The sequence below is a fragment of the Prosopis cineraria genome, unplaced genomic scaffold (genome assembly GCF_029017545.1).
Source record: "Prosopis cineraria cultivar Desert tree isolate PC_DT_omini unplaced genomic scaffold, ASM2901754v1 PC46, whole genome shotgun sequence".
NCBI classification, from domain to species: domain Eukaryota; kingdom Viridiplantae; phylum Streptophyta; class Magnoliopsida; order Fabales; family Fabaceae; genus Prosopis; species Prosopis cineraria.
This window is the reverse complement of record NW_026555376.1, coordinates 52,442-76,288: the sequence shown is the minus strand read 5'-3', so window position 1 is coordinate 76,288 and position 23,847 is coordinate 52,442. Positions and strand designations below refer to the sequence as shown.

The 23,847-nt window shown below is 35.1% G+C and overlaps 1 protein-coding gene and 2 pseudogenes across 1 annotated transcript; all 3 read right to left on the bottom strand.

Moving 5' to 3' along the window:
• Window positions 1-5,177: 5,177 nt before the first annotated feature.
• LOC129295087 (uncharacterized) lies at window positions 5,178-6,140 on the bottom strand. The gene has a single exon (XM_054933565.1). The coding sequence runs from the start codon at window positions 6,138-6,140 to the stop codon at window positions 5,178-5,180; it is 963 nt and encodes a 320-aa protein (XP_054789540.1).
• Window positions 6,141-6,973: 833 nt separating this feature from the next.
• LOC129295086 (aspartyl protease family protein At5g10770-like) lies at window positions 6,974-15,219 on the bottom strand (annotated as a pseudogene).
• A 6,329-nt stretch (window positions 15,220-21,548) lies between these two features.
• Window positions 21,549-22,887, bottom strand: LOC129295088 (serine/threonine-protein kinase SAPK1-like; annotated as a pseudogene).
• Window positions 22,888-23,847: the final 960 nt, after the last annotated feature.

Here is a 23,847-nt window from a genome sequence, read left to right as displayed (position 1 = left end):
GGCCCATGCTTGTGTACCACTTCTAAACCTATTCATCGTACGTATCAAATATATTCATTAATGCGTTATCCTACATGTGCAAGGGTATTATATATATAGAGATATCATACGAGAATTTTATCAATTAAATTTCATATAACAGAGTAAATGATAGAAGAGTAAGAACCTTGAGGAGGAGAGCTGCAAGAGGATGGAGGGAAGAAAGAGCTGAGAGGATCATGGTGATGAGTTTGCTGAAGCTCACTGGCTTCTTTACTTGTTGCAGAAACAAAGGGTTTATTTGTTCTCAGTGAAGAAGAAGAAGAAGAAGCAAACCAGAGAAAGAAAAACAAAGAGGAAGGGATTGATATAAGAAGGAGCCATAGAAAGAAGATAGATTCTTTCCTTCTGTATGTGCTTCAAGGGGCCACACAGAGCATACACTCAACGTCCGGATGGTTGACCTTTAATTTATAGGCTGGATTTCGTGGCCATTCAACATTATATAATTTCATGTTGGTCAATATTGAATATTGTATTCTAATTAACCATACAATTATTTGCCATACAATTACGAATGTATTGTTCAGTACTAAACTCAGACTCGAGCATGATAAAGTTAAAACGGAAATAGTTCTTATTATGTGATTTTTTTTAATCCACAAATTATGTGGATTCACTACTACAGAAAGATGTATAATTGACGCCCTATAATTGACATTTATTTAAAAAAATGACAAATAAAAAAGGCGGAGAATACTTGACGGTTTCCACGAAACAAGCGTCAAATATTTAAGTAAATACTTGACGGTTATTTAAAGATAACCGTCAAGTATATATATTTGATGTTTTTTTATAAATAACCGTCATATAAAGCAAAAATTTACACGTCGGTCTTCAATAAACAAATGTCAAATTAATAGTAGAAAAAAAAATTAAATTTTTTTACATACTTGATGCTTGTTTTGAAATAACCGTCAAGTTTGTCTGCCATATACTTGACGGTTGTTTTAAAACAAGCGTCAAATCTGTAATACTTGACGGTTATTATGAAATAACCGTCAAGTATTATCATTTAAATTTTCTCCAGATTTCTTTTTCGCTCTCCATTTCTACAAATCTTTCGTCTTCAGAAACAAACCCAGAGCCACCGAAACCCATTTTTCGTCACTCTAACTGCCAAAAAACACGTTTTCGGTCTCGATTCTTGAGAGGTTTTTGATTCTCGGCCTCCATAAGTCTCGTGGGCACTCATTCGTTGGGATTCTCGGTCTCTATCACTCTGCATCAGACTCTCGTCTCTGTTTTTTTGCACAGTCGGTGTTCCCTCTTCTTGTTGAGGTAGGTTCTTGCTTTCCCAATCATTAATCTTCATTTTGAATGATTTTGATTTTCATACATAATAAATAATTTTTGTGTTATTTATTTTGATCTGCATTGTTATTCTTCTCAGTGAGTGTTTGAAGTTTTGAGTTTTTGGGTACTTAATTATTGAATTAAGGGATCATCCAATTTTTTTGTTGATATGAGGAGATTCATTAAGGATATGAAAATAGTATACCACCTAATTACCTTGTTTTTAATATTTTTGATATTTTAAATTGATATTTATATAGTATTTGATGTGGTTTAATATGATTTTAATTAAAATTGAGTTTCTTATTAATGTTGTTATTATTGTTGTTGGATCATATATAGTCTCATTATGGATAACTTGATTTTTTTAAAGGCATAAAGACCTGGTAATACTCATTTTAAGCCGTTATATATATTATCAATTTTTTTAAATTATTCTTGAATATAACTTTATGTGTTTGTTGTTGTGGATGTTGTTGTTGTTGTCATTTAGATTAATAGGAAGAGGGGATAAGGCCCGGGAAACTCTCTTTTTTAAGTTGTTATGCTGTCGAAATTATTTCAATGGCTAGCATTAAAATATAATTATTAGTTTTAAACAAGATTAAAGAGGGAATGTGCAAACATGTGGTTAGTGACTTATTGACTAATTGATCTTTGTATCTAATTCTCCCACTATCTAGGAGTAGTCAAAGTCACTAATCATATTTTCCTCTTAATCTTTCTAGGAATTATGGATAAGGAATGGATGTCTGTCAATCGTCTATCCAAGGAATATTGGGATGGGGTGGCAAATTTTGTTAAGCTTGCAGTTAAGCATGCGGAGGATCCTACCAGGATTGTTTGCCCATGTTTAAAGTGTGGTCTTGTGAGGCGGGTTAGTCCAGATACTTGTGAAGAACACCTCGTGATTAATGGGATGGATCAAAGTTACAAGTGTTGGACAATGCATGGAGAGACAAGAGATGATATTGGTTGCAGCCAGAAGCATAGTGAGAGCTGTGCATCATCTCCTGATGATTTTGACACATGCACACTTGAGGAAGATTGTCTTGAAAAAATAAATGAAAGTAACGACACTGTTGCTGAAGCTCTATACATGAGAAATGATCACAATGAAGGCATTTGGATTTCAAAGAGGGGTAAATTATTTCAGCATAAGAAGAAAATATTTCAAGGAGGGAGAAGTAAAAAACCCAAGTCAAGGAAACGAAAAAGAGCAACTTGAACATGTAACCTTTGAATTAATTATGCCATTTTTATTTCATGTTTGAATTAATATAGTCGATTATATTTGAATTAATCATGGTTGATTAATTTTTTGAATTAATCATGGTTGATTAATTTTGGAATTTTATTGTGTTACAGGTAAATGGCTTCAGATTCTGAGTCCACTGAAATCCCTCCATCAGATCCCGCTACAACTTGTACTGATGCTCCGTTGTCACAAAAAAAATTGGAATAGGAATATTACAATATCCAGTGAGGCCTAACAATAATGGAAGAAGTCACAAAAACAAGAGCAGCAGGGAAAAAAATATCAGTGCAATGGAACAAGAAAGGCCAAGCCATCAAATCTGCAAGGTTTATAAGTTATATTGGGGTTGTGGCAAAGACAACTGTACCTATCACTAAGGTACGTAAAACCGGACCGATCATTGAACCGATCACGACACTGGGTCACGGGTTAGTGGTTCAACCGGGGGTTAAATCAGTGACAAACCGGTCATAATTAAAATAATACAATTTAAATAAAAAATATTAATTATAAAAAAGTCAACTAAATTCAACCACTCAAAAGTCTAACAATAATAAAATACAACACTTCAAATATCAATCCTTAATTTCTGACAATTACAACCCTTCAATCATTAAAAAGTCTAAAAGTCTAAAACTAATATTCACCAACACCAAAATCATCATTAACTTCATTCAAATTTTCGGGCATTGAGACATCAGGAGTTGAATGAGAAAAACCAGAACCACTAGTAACATCAGGCAAAGGTGGGGGCTCTAAAACATTCATATATTCATCACCTACAACAAATAAAAATTAATACTAATGAATGGCATTTTAAGAAAGAAATTCATATACTTGTATTAGACATGATAGTAGATTTAATAAACCTTCATAATCCCTCTCAAGGGTTGATAGAGCAGCTGTGGTTTCATTGTGAATGACACTTTCAAGATTTGCAACATTTTGAGAATCAAACTCAGGAGCTGGCTCTTCCTCTTCTTCAGCCACCCAAAAGTCAACTTTGTCAATTGATTCATAATCAATGGGATCATAACTTTTATTTTTCCTCAATTGACTCCTTGAAAAAAAAATAAAACAATTAAATATGATAAACAATAATAAAAATACAGCATCATTAAAAGTTGCTTTAGATTAGGTAAAAGTTGCATGAAACTGAGACGCGCGCAAAACATATGAATATGTACATGCACATGTAATCCCTTCCCCGTGCATCATGCATTTTGAATCTGTTATGCTGCCCATCTCCCCATAATAGCACATAAAACCACATATTAAATTTTAAGATAATAATAATCTATCCATGCCATTAAAAATAAACAGTCAGCTTTTTTTATGAAATGTTCAAAGGATGCTTAATTACATCAATCAACGTGGTTGAAATGGAGAGGGAAGAAGCAAAAAATGACTATCACGTGAACGTAAGCATTATCTAACAACATCAATAACTTAAGGTTCAAATCCTCTAAATATAATGTGAAAGTAAGCATTTTGAGTGATAGATGAAGGGGAAAAAATGCCTAGATACAGCATCAAACTTCCACCCTTTCACTGCAACAAATATCAAATATAAATGAGCACTTTTGATGGTGTAGAGGAAAAACTAATAAGAAGAAAAGAAAAGAAACATCACATAAAAAAGCATTGCCATTCAAAACTCTAATTTTTACCTACGCTTCAATCTCAAATTATAATTTATAAAAACCAAATCATTCAATCTTTGATGTTGTAATCTATTTCGTCTTTTGGTATGGATGCGTTCAAACAAACTCCAATTTCTTTCACAACCAGAAGAAGAAGAAGTTTGGCTAAGAATGCGCATTGCAAGAGTTTGCAATTCTGGAACAGAACCTCCATAGAATGACCACCATTCATCTGCAAATGAAAATATTTAGTTAGGTGTTAATCATATAATAACTAGAATTACCGTGGACATGTTAAATAATAAATATGAATACTCACAAGGATCTAATTTCTGGGCTGCTCTCTGACATGAAGTTTTATCAAAAGACTCTTTACGATCACGATACAAACTCAACTGCTTCATCATCACAATATAATCAATTTCTTCACTTTCATTAGACTCAAACACGTCAAGCATTGCATCCATTAACCTTCTTTTATGAACAAAGTTCTCATCATACAAGAATGCAGGATTCAACAAATACGTCGCTGCATGAAGATTTATCTTAAAGTGCTTATCCCATCGAGCTTGAATAATGTTTGTGTAAGGCTTGTAATAATTTTTGTTATTGTTGAATGTTGCCTTGATTGCTTTTTTTGCCCTTTGCATGCCTTCATAAACATAAGGCAAAGAAGGCTTCTCATCTGAATCCACAATTCTCAACAACTTTATAAGAGGAGACACAACCTTCACAATTTCTAAGCAATCACCCCAAAAGCCATTATCTAGTATGATGGCAGTAACAATTATTCCAGCTTGAGTCTTTGACAATTTGTGATCTATAAAGTGCTTATCAGTCACCAAAGCTTGCAAGTCATGCTTATGCATATATATGCTATGCAATGTGATAAATGTAGTAGCAAATCTTGTTGCACCAGGACGCACAATTTCTTTCCAACCCTATCTTTTCCTAAGCCATGACAAGAAGATCATATGGTTATAAACAAAAACAGTTATCTTTGATGCCTTAGTTGCAAGTGCTAACACATTTTCTAAGCTTGCTATATCTTTTAAAGTAAGGTTCAAACAATGAGCAGCACAAGGTGACCAATAAATATTTTTATATTTTTCCTTAATCAACTTGCCACATGCTACATAATTTACAGCATTATCAGTCACTACGTGAACAATGTTCTTGGGACCAACCCACTCAATCACTTCACAGAACAATGAGAACAAAGTCCTAGCATCTTTTACCAAATCTGAAGCATCAACAGATTTCACAAAAACCATTCCATATGTAGAATAGACTAAGAAATTAATCAAAGTTCGCTGCCTCACATCTGTCCAACCATCAGCCATGAGTGTACATCCAGTGTTTTTCCATTTAGCTCGATGACTCTCAATAAGTAATTGACATTCCTTTTTCCAATCTGTCAACAAATTGATTCTAAATTCATAAGCATTAGGGGCTTTGAACCCCGGCCCAATTGAAGCAATAGCATCTATGGCTTTTTGAAATAAAGGACAATCTAATGCATTAAATGGAATACAATTGACGATAGCCCATTCAGCAATAGTCATTTTTGCATTGTACTGTGCTTCTTTTGTTGCAAGCACACTCTTGATGCTAGGTTGGGAACCAGGAGTTGTCCTGGGGGCAAAATAATTCTCAACTGAAGCAGTAGAAGCTTGCCTCTTATTGGCACTTCTCTCAGGGACTGTCTTAATTGGAGTAGGGGCAATTGGATCATTAGTTTCGAGGTCCCCAATGTCTACTTGTTCTTGTTCTTGTTCTTTTCTATCATCAACCTTCCTTTTTCTCCCACCTTTCAAAGACTCAACCATCCTGTGACGTACATCATGAGGAACTTTCTTACAAGAAGCTACTTGACCACTCACACCAGCAAGATGTTGCTTCATTCTGTTAATCCCACCTCCTCCATAACTTGATGCACAATAAAGACAAGTATATATATTTTTCTAGCCCTCTTTTCTTAAGGCAACATGTGCCCAAGCAGGGTCAGTTTTTCCACGCACAGATAGGGCCTCACATGTTGAGTTATTACCACTAGGAGGGGGATCATTGGAATTGGAGGTAAGATTCTCATTTCTATCATTAGGACTACTTCCAATATCCATAATCAATACAATGACTATATTTTATTCTGCAAGCTAAAGAGAAAGCTTCAATTTTATTTTTTAACACAAATGTAAAATTTAAATAATAAATTAACAATAAAGCTGAATCAAGAAACAACTAGGCACGAGAAGAGGCAAGCTGAATCATATCTAAAAACAACAATAACAAAAAGAGACAACAGTCACGAGCAAAATCAAGCAAACAATCATCTTCTCCAGAAATAAAAATAATCAGTAGCTTACTTAGCAATAAGCAATCAACTACTGAAAGCAATATAATTCAAGAAAGCAATAAGCTTACTTAGCAGCAAAAGCAATATAGTTTAAGAAACAACAATCAGGCAAAGAAACAATAATCATGAGCTGAAGTAAGAAATAAAAACAAAGTCCAGCACGAGATATAGTGAAATTGACCTGATGAGCACGAGCTGCCGAATCACTCTGTCACAATGAGCTGAAGCTGAACACTGTCAAGAAGAACTGAAGAAGTGAAAAACTACAGATCGAGATGATGAAGTATATCTCCTGTGCGTGCTCTGCCTCTTATTTCAAATCAATTAGAGAAGAGGAGAACTAGAGAAGAGACGGAGGTCGGAAACAGAGTGTGAGGCCGATTAGGTTAGGGCGACTGGACGAGAGAGGAGAGACGACGCAACTAACTGAGTGATCTGATATTCTGAGTCAGCAAAGTGGCGAAGGCGACTGAGTGATGCTCGTCCCGTGATACTGATCTGAATATCTGATGACTGATAGTGATCGAAGACAGCGTCTGTGAAGTGGTGAAGGCAAACCCTGGCTGGACTGGACTGACTTTCAATTCTGTTCAGCTGTTCCTCATTTAGGCCGCTTCATCGCTTTAAGGCTTGAAAAAAAATCCCCCAAAACGACATCGTTTTGGGGGTTCAGCTTGAAAAAAAATCAACTTGGTTAACCCAGTCAACCCATCGGGTTATCCGGGTTACACCGGGTTGAACCCGGGTTGACCGGGTTACACCGGGTCAAACTCATACTGGTTTAGTCATGAACCCAGATCGAAAAAGGGACTGGGTCACCGGGTTCCGGGTTGACCCGGCCGGTCCGGGTTTCCAAACCATGCCTATCACGCAGAAATCTTGGCGCAAAGTTGATCAAGCCACGAAGGACATTGTTTGGGAGACTGTATTTGCAAGTTACATTTGACTAAGTTATATTCTATTATAATATTATAAATTGATGCACCTACCATATTTATTTTATTTTACAGTCAGGATTTGAAATAGACGAGAGCAAGAAGGATCTTGTCCTTCAAAAGGTTGGGAGGGCATTATGGTCTTTCAGACATTTTATTACATAAAAATATTTGAAAGACCCTGATGCTGAATTTGTAGCCCAAGTTCCTCCCCTATTACAGCCTTTAGTAAAGCAAGAAGATTGGGATGCTTTTGTTGTCTCTCGGCGCGAGAAGGAATTTAAGGTATTTATGTTTCTAAAATTTAAATTTTAGTGCCTTTTATTGAATATATCCATGTGTACTAACAGGATATTTTTGTTATTGATTAAAGGAACTGAGCGCCCAAAATAAGAAGAGAGTGGCCAAGAATGAATACCCTTACAGAGCAGGGAGGTTAGGGTATGCAGGCGTGGAGCAGAAAGAAGTTGAGGCCGAGGGATCGGATGTTACTATATCCTGCCAAAGACTCTGGGCATTGGCACGAACAAATAAAGATGGAGTGATTGACAACCCTCGTGTGAAAGAGGTTGCTGAAAAAATTGTAAGTGTTATTCTTATCTATCAATTAATAAATGATTATTAAAAGACATACTAATTAGCTCTACTTTTCACAGGATTCCCTCTCTTAAGAAGTATCACAGGGCAAGCTTCCTTAGCATGAGGATATCTTAGCTAGAGCGTTGGGGACCCCTGACCACCCTGGTCGTGTTAAGGGTGTTGGCTTCAGTGTCACAAAGAAGCAATACTTTGGCAATATTAAGAAGTGAACATCGGCTTCTTCATCCGAGGTCCAAGAGTTGAGAGAAGAGCAAGCTGTTATGAAGCAACAGCTAGAAGCCCAAGCAAAGTTAATTGACATGCTATTGAAGGGCCAAATCCCTGGGAGGCTTTTGGGTGACGTTAGCCCCAGCGGAAAAGATAGCTGCACAGTCCCTTCAGACAAAATACCCGAGGTAATGCATTTTCTCTTTTAAATTTGCTCAACTAATTTTTTATCTAAACAACTAACATTCTTCATTTATTTAGGGCGAGAATGACTGCAACTGTTTAGCAGACAATCCGTCACGCAAAGTAGTTGCAACGGGACGCGTGTATAACATTGCTGGGGACACAATCCATAACCTTCCCCTCTCGCCCGATTGCATTAGGGTTTCATTGCTTGTTGCAATCGACCCCAAGTATCCATTACCTTATCCTACCGATAAGATGCAGACGGTAGGAGATGCGTTGGGGAGCTTCGTTGCATGGCCCAGCCACCTTGTTATGGTTAGTACACTAAAGCCGACAAAGGACCCAAAGCCGTCAAAGGACCCCTTGCCACCAAAGAAAAAGGTATATATGATTTATATAATTATTTAAAATCTTTAATATATATATATATATATATGTCTAACTTTTTCATTGTATAGCCAAGGGGGAAAAGCAAATTGAAGGATAAGGTGTCGGGCCATACTAAAGAGTCAGTCACGATTTTGCAACATGCAGTGCCTATGCCTGTTGTAGAAAACAAATTCTGTGACTCTCTTGAGACCTATGCTTCGGCTACGAGGATGATTCGTCAAGAGCCAATAGGGGATATCATTAATTTTGATGATGGGCTATTTGGTAGAGCATCATTTGAAGTCGTTCGGGATGAAATTTTGAATGAAATCCTCAAGCACGATATGGCGAGCACTAGTTTGATGACTTTCTACATGAGGTAATTCTTCAACATTTATTAGTTAATTTCTTGAATTATTTATGTGTGTGAGTATGCAAGCATATTAACTTGTATATTTTTTCACCCAAGTCACCTTTATACCTCATTCGTGGTTCCTGGTGGCCTCGAGTCAAAGATCAAACCGGTTAATCCTCATGATATCTCTCCCCACAATAATATTACAAAGGAAGCCCTTGAAAATCAAGCAAGAATGCTTTCGGATCAATTTCGAGAAAGAAGAGCAGCGAAGGATACTTTATTTCTCGCTCCTTACTGCCAAGGGTAAGTTGTTAATATTTGTTACGAGTAAATATTTTTTTATATTTATTTGTTTGGTAACATGTTCTGTTTCTTGTTAGGGGACACTGGATACTTATTGTGGTTAATCTCGTTGCTCTAAAAATATGGTATCTCGATCCCCTTAATGGAGAGTCAAGCAACAGGGAAGATATGGTGGTACTTTTTAATGAGTAAGTTAGATTTTTTTACTTGTTATTTCTTTTTAATTTTAGTTTTCATTCATATATATTTCTCACATTCATTCCATAATTCCTTCTTAGAGCTGTGGTGTTGTATCGCACTGTGACCGACATGACTGTGTCCCCTAAGATGAGGGCATTCGAATCTTCAGAGAAATGGGTCACTGTTAAGGTATTCATTTAATTGGTCAAGTTTTTAATCAAGAAATTGTCTCATTATATTTTGCAATTTCATTGATATGTATTTTTTTATAGTGTCCATTCCAGCCAGATCAGAGCAATGACTGTGGTTATTGCTTGATGAAGTTCATGAAGGATATTATCACTCATGCCCCTACCACATTATCTAACAAGGTATATATATAAAATTTAATTACACTTCAATTATAAATTTTAAACAATTTTAATTAGCTACCTATTAACTTGAAATTGTTATAACTATTTGCTTACAGTACTTCGAGGACGTCTATTGCGTTCGTTATACGACTGCACATGTAGGAGAGGTCCTTGAAGAGGTGGCCCAATATGTTTTCAATATGTGGGTAGCAACAGTAGTTAGGCCAGTACAATAGTTAGTTACATTTATATACACATTTTTGGGCCAATTATTATGGGATAGACCACTTAATTTTGAAACATTAGTTTGTAAATAAGTTTAGATTTTAAGGTTAAATGTATAGAAATTTTTATGTTAATTAGATAGGAGATATTATTACAAACATTCATTATATTGCATTATTTTCGTTGCTGGCTGGCTTTTTTTTATCTTTATCTATATCTTTATGTAGGGGGCTGCTTTAAAAGCAGCTACCATATAAAAAAAAATTGACGCTTGTCGTCAAGTATTTATGGCCAAAAGAACATTGGCCATAAATACTTGACGCTTGTTTTGAAACAAGCGTCAAGTATTTATGCTGGGAAGTGCATATTTACTTCATATACTTGACGGTTGTTTTCAAATAACCGTTAAGTATAAGATTAATACTTGACGGTTTTTAACCGTCAAGTATTATTTCTTTAATATATGTCGCATCCTTACTTGACAATTAAAAACCGTCAAGTATTGAAAAAAATAAGCGTCAAGTATGGGTATTTTTTGTGGTAGTAATTTTCAGTTTTGTTTAATAGAATTGAATTGTTTTTATTCAATCCAACTGCCACTAAATTTAATTAAAAAAATATTAAAATCCCATCCCATTATATATAAAAGACAAATTAATTAATTTCATTGACCCGGATAGCATAGTACGAAGCTCCTCTGTACACAATTTTAGCGTTTGCTTCGAAGGCTCTCCCATATAGAAAACAGCCAAAATGCCTAGGGTCAAATAATCAATATTTTTCCAAACATTAAAATATCCTAGGATATGCAACTCCGCATTGATTACTTCTCAAAGGTATTGACATGATTACTTGGAATTAACGAGCTTCAAGAATTATTTTTTTTTAATACAATAAGGCCAGCTAGCTAGGGTACAATTAAACCAGACATAAGGAAGAAGAGAACAAGCTAATTAATTTAGAGCCCTGGACTCCTCAGTCCTCACATGTGCATGCAAGATTTTAATATTTTTTGTACCCTGACAAAAGGCCAGAATTTCAAACAATTTAAATGTAATATATTTAACTAATTCGCACATGAAATTATATTAATTATTTGACATTTATCTGAAAGAGTATTACTCAGAAGGTGCCAGGGTGGTGACCGCGCTTCAAGATTCGAGAGAGAGAGAGAGAGAGAGAGAGATGTATGTATGTAATTATATGTATATATATGTATATATATGTACATGTATTTATAAAGAGTGTTATGAGAACTAGACCAGATCAGCCGAGGTTTAGTTACAATTAAAAATTGCCCAACCAAAGAACCAGTCAAAATCGGTAGAACTGGTAGATAAATTGGTTGAACTAGTCCTGTTAATTTAATTTCAATTCATGTTTATAATATAAACTCCTATTTCACATATTTATATCCAAAAAGCATTGATAATTGAAAAAATAACAAATATATTAGAAATATGTATAGAATATATGTATATATTATAAATTATGAAATAAGCATATATATATTTTTGATTAAAATGATGAAATATTGATGGATATTTTTTAAAAAATTTAAAAATTCATTTTTATTTCTTTTTATTTTAAGTATATATTAATTAAAATATATTAATTTATCATTCCTGGTCGGTCGAATCACAGTACAGACTATTAAATCATGAACCAATATTTTGATAGATTTAATGATCAGATCAGTTTTATTAATGTGGTTTGTAAATGTTGTGAAGGAGGAATTCACTTTTTGACTTTTTCCACATAAACCACGTTTAATTTTGAGAAGACCTTTGTCTGGTATAAATAATAATAAATTAGTAATACAAGCAAGTAATAAAAAAAAAAAAAACCTTGTAAAACTTTTGCTTTAAGCTAAGCAATTATTAAGTAGTTACAATTGAACTTGGTTCCCCTGCTGCGGAAAAACCACCGCTCCACTGTTTCCTTATTTCCTTTATAATTAATACATCAATATTACTTCATATATAACTTGAATATTTTAAAATTTTAAAAAGTAACACGTAAATAGGATATATACACAAACCATCCAAGTCAAATTTGGACGATTCAAACTTGCCGGTGAATCACCATCACCAACAGAGAAGGCGCTTCCGCTGCAACCAGCAGGTCTGAACCCAATCTTGCCACCGCCAACATCATACACTACCTCCAATGTTCTTTGCTGTGCATTTCCAATAATAGTGATATAATTCGCATTTTCATTCGCAGCAAACGCGAAACACACCTGTGTTTCACTCACAGCATACAAAAGCCCGATTGCGTCCAACTCTAGATTCACCCCACCTTCAAACGACAATGTTACCTTCGGAACGACAATAGTTTTATGCCCACTCAAATCGTAGCACGTGTCAAATATGGAAATCGAGGCCGCCATCGGGTACCTCGACATTGCACTCCGGAAAGCGTCTCTCAGAGGTTCGTAAGCTGCCGGAGGTAGCCGCGTGATGACGGTGCCAGAGTCGATGATCACGCCGGAGGAGAACACGGAGGGTGTGATCGAGAGGCTGGTGCCGGCGAGGGCGACCTCCGTGATGTGGAGGGCGTAGAAGGTGGAGAGGTTGGGGATGGAAAAGAACGGCGTGTAGCTGATGTTGTCGGAGGAGGGTACGTCGCCGAAGGTGAGGTAGCCGACGTCGTTGGCGGTTGGGGGGATGCAGTAGGAGAAGATTTTGTTGAACTTGTTGGCAGTCTGCTGGACAAAGGAGATGGGGTTGCGGCCGAGGCCGAGGAGGCCGGCGGTGGCGTTGAAGAGACCCTCGTTGTCATGGCCACAACCGAAGAGGAAGTTGTCGACGACGTTGGTGGAAGTAATAGTCAGTGTTTCCTTAGCGAAGTTTCCAGTGGAGAAGGATTTGTCACCGTACGTAATACCGTAAATGCAAGTTGATTCTGAACATGTCGGCTGATTTCCTACATATATATATATATATATTAGGAAGAATGAACAAAAGGAATAAGAGAAATAGTGAGAAGCCATGGCTCTATGGTATTGAATTTATTCACTAAAAAATCAAGGAAGTTTATGCTGTGGGATATATACATATACATGGCCGGCGGATATATGCATGCATGCATGTATGTATAACGTAACGTATACCATATATTGAAAGTATTATATAAAATTGCCCTTTAAACTAGCTTTTATGTACATCATGAAATTAATAGTGGAGGAAGATGATGGAGAGGCTAAGTTTGAAGAAGTTTGTGATAAGAGCAGCTTAAAAATTATCAAGTTTTTTTATGTGCTATCTAATTTAGAATTGACATAGAAACTCTCCATGGTGGTTATAGAAAGTCAAATAAAAATTGACTGATGTAGGTAGAAAGTCATACATACATACATACATACATACATACATACATACATATATATATATATCGAGAGAGAGAGAGAGAGAGAGTAAACCAACTGATGACATCAGTTATTTCTAAAATCAAATATAACTGTAGTAAAAAGTGATTTTTCTATATGTGTGTGCTACCTAGCCAGGAGATCATCATCAGTTTTGAAAGTTTTTAATTTTCAACCTCAAATTAATCAAAAATAAAAAAAAAGTGATGAGAAGTTAAAATAAAAATATCTAATATGTAAAATATATTTGACGTGATCAACAAGCATGTAACTAAATTGCTAAAAAGTTGTATTAATTTAATTAATAATTTTGAGTTTGAGTTTTGAATATACAATTGTATTATAAATACTCGTTGTTGGAAGAGTCTTGTCACTAATATGATCCTATTTGCCTGGACCCATGAATAATAATTAATTGTATAGATATAGTGTATAATGGGTACGTAAACAATAAAATGCGATTGAAAAAATTAGCTGCCATTATGTTACGTATAGGAAGTAATTATAATTAATATATGCACGCACCAGGACATGTTTGTATGCATACCTGTAGCAGAGAAAAGTAGAGAACACGGGAAGAAGGGCAAGGGATATCAGAATAGGAAGAAGAGTGTGAAGGATCGAAGATAGGTTCATTCTGGGTGTAGCAAGAGTCAACGCCAAGGCATGGCAAACACTGAGTCCAAGTGAGGTCACTTCCTGTGTCAAATACCAGAGACAACTCCTTCGCCGGAGTTCCCAACCCTACCCTCACGAAGTATTCCCCATCTGTCCCTAGAATCTCCCCTGACAGAGCCGGAAGAGGAGCCTCCGCCGGAGCTGCCACCTGCTCCCATGCCTCCGACGTCCTCCCAGCTTCTTTTTGTTGCCGCTGTTCTTCCCATATCTTGGAGTGGATGGCCCTCACCCTCACTTCATCCCGCTCCAGGATTTCACCGTGTGGGATTATGAACGGAGCCTTCACCGATGACGATGATGAAGACGTGTGTTGGTTCAGTTTTGAGCATGACCCGTGCTTGTGTATCACTTGTAACGATCCCTTTCTGCTTGCACCTATTCATATAGTCAAGGCATTATGGATTAAATTTTATATTCCCTCTAAGGCAGTCACCTTTTAAAAGTACAATTTGATTCACTTTATATATTATTAGTTGATAAAATTATTTTGTTTCAAATTAAATCTTCACACTAACATTAAATAAATCACCTTTGAAGCTTATGTTTAGAATTTCACATACTTTTTTTCTTATACTTTTATTATATTGGTATTGATGAGATTAGTAAAAATATCTTATAAATGAAATCGAAGGTAGTATATTATAACAGAATGAGAGATGGAAGAGAAAGAAACCTTGAGGAGGAGGGCTGCAAGACGATGAAGGGAAGAGAGAGGCTAGAGGAACGTGATGATGAGTTTGTTGAAGCTCACTGCCTTCTTTCCTTGTTATTGCAGAAACAAAGGGTTTGTTCTCTATGAAGAAGAAGCAGCAAACCAGAGAAATAAAAGCAAACAGGAAGCTACAATTGGAAGGAGAAGCCATGGAAAGAAGAAAGACACAGTTTCTTTCTGTGCGCTTCAAGATCAAAAGGCCTCAGAGCATACACTCAACGCCAGGATGCATGGTTGGATTTTATGGGCTAAATTTCATGGCTGGTCATTATATCATTATTATACATTTCATGGTGGCCATGGTATTGATCAATATTATCTTATATTTAATACTGACTTGTAATCATCAAACTATGCCAAGCTTGATTGGGCAGGCTTTTTAATGATATTTTTCGTTCACAATGTTCAAATTCTGACCTTGTTTAAAGGAAATTAAATGCAACTTCCAGTGTCCGCTCAATACAACCACCACTGGTTTTAATTATAAAATTATTAAAAAGCCATTATGTTTAACTGACAACCTAATTCATTCCATATTGAGCTGGTTACCATCGTATTACGCTCCTCTCTGTACAGGATTTGGTGTTTATTACGAAGTCTTCTAATAGAAACAAGCCAAATATATACACATAGGCCAAAGCGAGGGTCAAACGCCTCTGACATTACAACCTATGATCTGCGAACTCCCTAATGATTTCTTCTCCAAGGCATTTCATATCTCATTTGAAATCAACGACGACCTTCAAGATTTCTTTTTTAACATTTACACAAAATGTTTAGGGTTTAAAACCATGCATAAGAAAGGGAAGAAAAAAAAAAAACGGAGACCAAAATAATCTAGAGATTAAAATCTCAATCCTCACGTTTACATGTGTCTGATTTTAATATGTTTATGCATCCTGATAGTGGCTGGAACCTCAGAATAATGTATTTATCCTTGCGTGATAGGCATGCCGAGTTAACTAATTAATTTTCATATATGAATTTTTACCATGCCTTGTTTTAATAAGCCCAGGATAATATAATTTGGATTGTGGCGACCGACCTTCAAGAACTCCCCAATGTTTGAATTTGTGCGTCTATCACTCTCTCTGAGTCACCGTGCACAGTGAGACAGAGAGAGAAAGTAATGCTTTATGCCAGCTTTTTCGAACAATATAATACAAAGTTACAAGCTAAGTTCTTCACACTCCCCAATGATTTCTTGTCCCAGACATTTGACAGTATAGTGGTATCTTATTTGGGATACATCACCGAACTTCAAGATGTTCGCACGTATAGGTAATAAGGTCGAAAGATCTTTTAAGAAAATTTTATTTACTACGATCTTACTCGAGCGTATGAGTGAGCTTGGAATAATTGGGTTAAACCAAACCCAAATGCGTTTAGCTTAAATTCCTAATTTTTTTTATTATGAATACAATAAAATAAATCTTATTTTTAACTTTCACTTAGTACTTGCAAACTTTCTCCCAAACACCTTACTTCTGATAAATTTTGATGTTCTAAAAACTTTTTTTTATTTTTTTTGAAAATATTAAGAAAAAATAAACACAATAAATTACTTTATATACTTTTATTTTTACTATTTCAATACTTGGTCTAACTTTAATATAATAAAGACAGAAAAGTGCATTGCAGTGATATGTTACTTGAAAAATCTTAATATTCTAAGATAAAAATTAAAATTGGTTAATAAAAAAAATAAAAATAAAACAATACTCAATAATGTGAGTATTTGAGTCAGTTTAACTAAAGCTTGAAACCCCCGATATATTAGGGACAAACTTTGCTATATATGATTTTTTTTAATAGGTTCAAGTATTTTGAGCTAAATTCAAATAAGCCAGCTTCCTCAAATTACGTACTTCACTTGGTATTTCATTAATTATCATCAATTCTATTCCTTAATGCATTTTATGTGAATTTGCATTATAAAAAAAAAGTAGAGATTATAGAACCTCTATGGTGTAACTCCAATGGCAATGGACAAACTTAACCAGTAGCTAGCTCACACATGCAAGAGGACCAGTAAAACATAACATGCACTGATATTAATTAACGCAATCCCATGACATGCATCACCTTTACAGGCTTATAAACCCATGATTAATCAACGTTAAATATAGGTTTTAGTGAAATAAAACATGATTTTATAGATGTCCACATAAGAAATCCAGCAAATGAATCAAACGAATGTGAATTAGTAAATTGATCTTTAACACTCTGAACCCCCCCAGGTTCCGAACTTTTTATAATAATATTATGGAAAAATTAATTTACAAATCCTTATAATTTTAATTTTAACTTCTTAATTTCGAATCAAGATCCCTGCAATTTTCATCCTTTAATGAAACCACCTTGTTTATCTCAGCGTGTCTTCCTCATGATTTTCCCTTTGCGCTGATATCAACAAATTTTTGTTTTTTTCAAGCGCACCTGCCCATATGGAGGAAAGCAACCGGGAAAAAAATCAATCACAATTAAACCCATCCATGTTTAATTTTGAAAGACTTGAGGGAAAAACCAATACATCAAATGGAATATAAATAAATACGTGGTCATATAAGAAAGTAATAAAGAATTAATCATGTAAAACTTCTGCTTTAGCAAAGCAATTATTAATTAGTTACAATTGCAAACACATAAGGCTCTGCTGCTAAATATTTTCTTTATACAAGATTTCAATAATTTTGGTCATTTAATTTCATAAAATATTTTTAATTCTTTAACTAAAATCATTAATTTCATTAATAAAAAATTTGCATTCAAATATTGACAAGATATCCTCAAATGTTGATATATCAATTTTTTTTTTTTACCAATTAACATTACTTCATGGGCATGGCTTATCATCTTTCAAAATTTTAAAAAAGTGAAATATAAATAAGATACATATATATAATAAATTTGAACTCGCCAACCATCATTACCAAAAGAGAAGGCGCTTTCGTTACAACCAGCGGGTCTAAATCCAATGTTCCCTGTTGCACATTTCCAATAATAGCCATGTCAGTCACATGTTGATCAGCAGCAAATGCCAAACACACCTGCGTTTCACTCACTGCATACAAAACCCCGTTTGCCTCCAACTCCATGGTCACCCCTGCCTTCAAACGACATCATTACCTTCCGGACGACAATTTTTTTGTGCCCACTCAAATTGTAGCACATGTCTAATAAGGAAATTGTATATATGTATTGTCAAGAATGAATAATGAGAGAAATAGTGAGAGATTTATACCTAGCAACTTATATATATAAATAATATATACATACATACCTATAGCAAAGGAAAGCTGAGAACACTGGGAAGAAAGCAAGGGATGGAAGAATAGTGTGAAGGAGCGAAAGCCAACATATGGGACACACTAAATCTAAGTTATAATATCTCCCTCCCTAAACACAATTAATTAGAGAAACTAAAGTAATCATAAGTGAAGCTCTCTCTTAGATTATAAAGTTTAAATTTTGTAAAAATAGAATCCCAAATTTTCATAAATTAATTTTACTAAAACATCACTTAATAAATCTCAAATCAGAGTAAAATAACGTTTCGACAGCATGAGATATCTTATAAAAGTGAAAAGGCTTAAAAACAGTTGAAAAACTTCAAGATATGAAAAACAAGGGATGCGCCATAGCTGTTCCTCTCTGTGCAATTCTACTATCATTATACAGTAACCTTGGACAACTTTCAACGTACTATATTTCTCTATTCGATGTTTGAATGAGGTGATTTTGATGTTTATGAAAAACTCCTTTTATAAACTAGTTAATGGCACAGGTTTTACTTTCAAATTAAGTCACACAAAAAAGTTAGACAACCAAACACATTTTAATAACTTTTCACACTTTTTGTAATTCAAAAGCGTCCAAAGCCTACTTTTCACACTTTTTGTAATTCAAAGGTGTCCAAAGCCCCATACATGCATGTCACAAGAAATTCACAACACTCAAAATACACTCAAATGACTTAAGACTATCTGTACAACAACAACACACCACACATATAAATCTATCCATTCCAAATTTTCATTTATCAACCCCTATAACATCAAAACATCAAGGGAAGGTTTTAGCATTGGATTTTTCAATCAACATTTATAGTTATGATCAAATCAACATCCCTATAATTACACTAATGTTATGACCCTATCAATACTTTAATATCTTACATACAACATTCCAAGACCTAAAATACATCTCAAATTCATTCACAACAATATAGTGCAGGTGTAAACAAAATATATCCTAATTGACAATATATTGTCTATTGTACAAAATAAATCTAAGCAAGAGGCTCTACAATAGGAATCCCAGATTCCTAAGTCTCTAAAGTTCTTTTCCTCTTACCATCAGAGCTAAAGCCTATAAAATATTAAAAGAGAGGGATGAGTCTAACCATTCAATAACCAAAGTACGCCTACCCTACGCAGTTGTATATCAATTGAATTGAACACACTATAAGAAGTTGAACATTCAAAATCATATTATAGTTAAACTAACACAAGTTGTATTTTCACAATTAAACTTATTCTCAAATTTAGCATTTCAAACAACTAAGTTGCCTTAAGGCTCACTATCATATGACAATGATCCAATCTACAACTCGATGCCTATTGCCACAACACAAACAATCGTATAGCAATAGCACATTCACTATCATGATTTGCCACAAACTTAACAACCATGTGATATATTGGATAAGCACATGCATAATCAATTTCTCCTTATTTCCTTTGACTAAAACTATAGGCTTCAATATCAATCGAAGTTCCATCCATGTGACTGGACTATCTAAGCTCATTAATTGCGAGGTATGACTCGACCAAAAATCACAGCATTCACTCTCGAGCCATGACTTCCCCCACTCTCAAATCTATGAGGTGTTGTATACCCTAAACTGATCTTCTCAACAAACAAATGAAAATAGCTAGGTTTTAGTTCCTTACCAAACAATGGAATAGTCTCTCAACAAACAGAAGGACAAGGTTTAGCCTTTGTGCATCGGAAGGCAGCCAAGTACCATATGAATATTATCTACTCCTCGCTCTAGGGGAACTCCTACCAAATGATCATGCAATATCCCAAGCTAACACACAATTCTCATATACTCATGATTCACAATATCAAACTTATTGTTTCCGAATCACTTGGCTAACACATGTGAGCATAAATAATTTTAATTCATCACATACAATCTCCACTTTACACAATCACTAATTTCTCCCTAATACACAAATCATCACATATCATATACTTCTCATTTCAATAACATGTTCATAATTTAAAAATCATTTTGAGTTCAACTCCAAATTTTAGTCAAATCAACTTTAATGCACTATCATAGGGGTTATCACATGCTTTCACATTTACAAATTTTATTATACATGCAAATAAACCCATTTTCACATTATAATATAATTAACAAAAAACTACTATGAGTCTGAGGATAGACGATGCTCATTATATCCACACCATAGTCTCCTAAATTGCCTGCAGAGAGAGAAGTACTGTAACTGCATGAAGTTCTGATAATGATGATGAGATATTGAAAGCTCCTGATGATGTAATCACAGGATAGGTGAAGTGAGATTGCATGGATAAGTTCAAGGTAGGATTGCTTGGCACAGAATTCATCATGTAATTGTTATTCCTTCCGTAGAGGAAATGCCTTGCTGGATGTCCCAGCTGCATCATCATGTTTATTGCGGTGACGTATTAATATTTAGACCGCTATGGCCAACTATGTCCAAGCTATAAGGATTCAGTCCACTTGCATAGTTCGAATGGTACTTCTCTACCACACTCCTACTCTTCTTGAACACTTGGCAAACTACCCATTCGTCTTGCTTGTTGGATTTAGAGTGAATGTGGTACTCATGCATGACCCAACTGGTTTTTTCACCTCTTGGAGCTAGCTCTCTCTCCTTAATTTCTCTTTCTTTTCTCAGTAAAACTTCGTCTCTCGATCTCTTCTCCCTCTCAGTTCTCTTTTTTTTTCTCAGAAAAACTCCGTCTCTCAGTCTCTTCTGCCATGCGTTCAGTTCTCTCTTTTTTTCTCAGTCTCTTTTGTTTTTCTCTTAGTCCTCTCTCTTTTTATTGTTTCTCTTTCCCTGTTTTCAATGCTCTCTCTCACCCTCCAATCCCCCTTGTCCATTCTAAATGATGTCTATTTTTCTTTATTTTTTGCCTCCGTCTCTTTCTCATTTATTCTCACCGCCAAGAGCAAAAATTTGATCTTTTTTCTTTCGGTCAACTCTCTTTTTTCTTTCGAAGATCTCTCCCTCAACTTCTGCTCTGTTCCTCTTTTGTTCTAGCCTCTTTTTGTGCTCTTTTTGTGCTCTTTCCTTCCTCGGCTTTCCTCTCATCCCCATGCTCTGTTTTTCTTTCAGTTTTCTCGTCCCTCCTTTTTCTTTCATTCCTTCTTCCCTTTTAAAGTAGAAATAGGAAAAGCTTGTGTGTGAGGAGAGTTTACGTGCCTCACCTTTCTCGCTCTGCTCTACTGTGTTTTGTTTCTTTTCTTCTGCTAGCTGAAAGTGCATGTGTGTGTGTTCTACTCTTTGCTTCTTCGTACGCAATCATTTGATCTCTCTCCTGTGTTTTCGTTTATTGTGTAAGTGCTGCGTTTATGCTGTGTGTGTGTTTCGTGTCTGCTGCTCTGCATGGCCAAAAGTTCCTTTTTTTCTGCGTCTTTCTTTGTCTGTTTTCATGTTTCTGTTTTTGCTTCTTTTCTTTTCAGGGTTGGCCACAAATACTCTAGATAAAAGGGGTCTGCATTCTTGGGAGACAAACATAATTTGGAATAGAATAGCGGACGCTAAGGATTCTCTGAAGTGTTTTTCTAAAGTTTCTTGGGTCTTCTGGATCTTCAAAAGGATAAGCACCAACAAGCATCACATATAAAGTCACCCCACAAGACCAAACATCCGCAACCTTTCCATCGTATTCCTTTCTTGAAAATACTTCTGGGGCAATATATGCAGGCGCGCCAACTATAGATTTAGGTTGAGAGTGCAGACCAGAAGACTTTGAGTAACCAAAGTCACATATCTTAAGTCTTGGTACTAGGCTTCCATCTAACAATATTTTCAAGCTTGAGATCTCTGTGACAGACTTCTATGGAATGGCAATAGCTGACGCCAGAGATCAATTGTTGAAAGAAGTATCTTGCCTTGTCCTCACTGAATCTTCCTGCATTACATATTCTTTCAAAAAGTTCTTCCCCGGCAGCATATTCCATGACTATGGCTAAATGAGTTGGAGTCAGCAAAACCTCCTTAAATCGAATGACATTAGGATGTTTCAAGGATTTATGGTTTGTGATCTCCCTTTGTACATGCTCGTCAATCTTGGAGCCTCTCTCAATGACCAGCGAAGAACTCACCGATTCATTTCTCTCTGACCAGCTTGGCAACATCAAAATTTCCAAACCCAATATGTTTGATAATCTCATACCGTTCCATTGCAATATCTCTCTTGTATTTCTTGTTAGCTTCGATCCGACGTGATTGGGAAGAGAATCGAGTTGAGAAGAAGAGAGAGTATTGGGCTTTGAGAAAAGAACTTAAAAATCTAATTTTCAATTAAACAAATATTTTTTGAAAATATAATCCTAAAAAGGATTAAATTTGTTTTGGTACTTTTATAATTTTTTTCTTTTGAATTAAAAGAACTAAAATCCTAACCAACAAAAAAAATATCTACAATAAAATTAAACCCTATTAATTAAAGATTTTTTTATTTTGAAAATATAATCCTAAAAAGGATTAAATTTTATTTTTATTTTTTATATTTTTTTGGTTGAATTTTTTTATTTTTGTTCAATTTAAAAAATGTCCGGACAAAATACAGTGTTCACAGATAGTGAAGCTTGATATTCTTAGGTTTAGTATGCATTGTTGATCTAACTATGGCAGTAGCTTTACTAGTTTCCTTTTGGCTTGTCTAAGAGCAATATAAGACATCTTAAAGATTATGCCACAATTACTTTCTGTGGGATAGGTAGGATTTGTGAAAGTGTATTAAAGAAACTATTTTAGTGCAATCATTGTAAGATAGGTAGGATAGGATTCATAAATAGTTCAAAATTGGTCCTTAACCATATCAGCTTCTATTCTATATAGTTCTCTTTAGACATTGGAAAGTTCTTGCTCTTTTCTTGCAAAATCAAGCCCAAAATATCTCTCGTCAATATATCTTCTGAGATCTACATCTAGTTGCTATTCTTGTCAGGAAAGCCTTATATACAAATGGTCAAGCTTTAAATCAATTCTATGCAAGACTTTATTTTGATTGATAGCATTGTGAGATTGCTAGTTGAGAACTTTTTCTATGACCTGGATATGCTTAAGAGCTCCTTATGGCATCACTTTAGTAGCTATAATGAAAGATCTACTAGTCACCCTTGTTTTGTTAATCAGATTTGCATTCCAAAGGAGGAAAATCCTCTTTATAAGGTATCATCATCACGATACAAGGCAAAGCTTGCCTTTTAATGGTTGAAAATGTTGGAATAATAGGGTCAGGCTGTTCCTATGGAAGATCTTCATGAACTAATTCCTTTGGAAGTTCAAAAAGTTTAGTAGGAGGATTTGGAAGTCTTGCGCATTTTCTCCAAGTTTGTTTAGGTCCATGGTCTTTCTGGAAACCTTCATCTACCGAACCAATCATCCTTATCACTGTCCAGATCATCCCAAAATTCACAATCACAGCTAGATTTACACAATTTTAGGGTATAATCCCAGATAAAGTGACCATTGGTATAGGACAAAAA

Bases quoted from the DNA above. Each gene is read 5' to 3' on its own strand.
- LOC129295087 (XM_054933565.1), bottom strand. From the start codon at position 6,140: ATGAAGCAACATCTTGCTGGTGTGAGTGGTCAAGTAGCTTCTTGTAAG.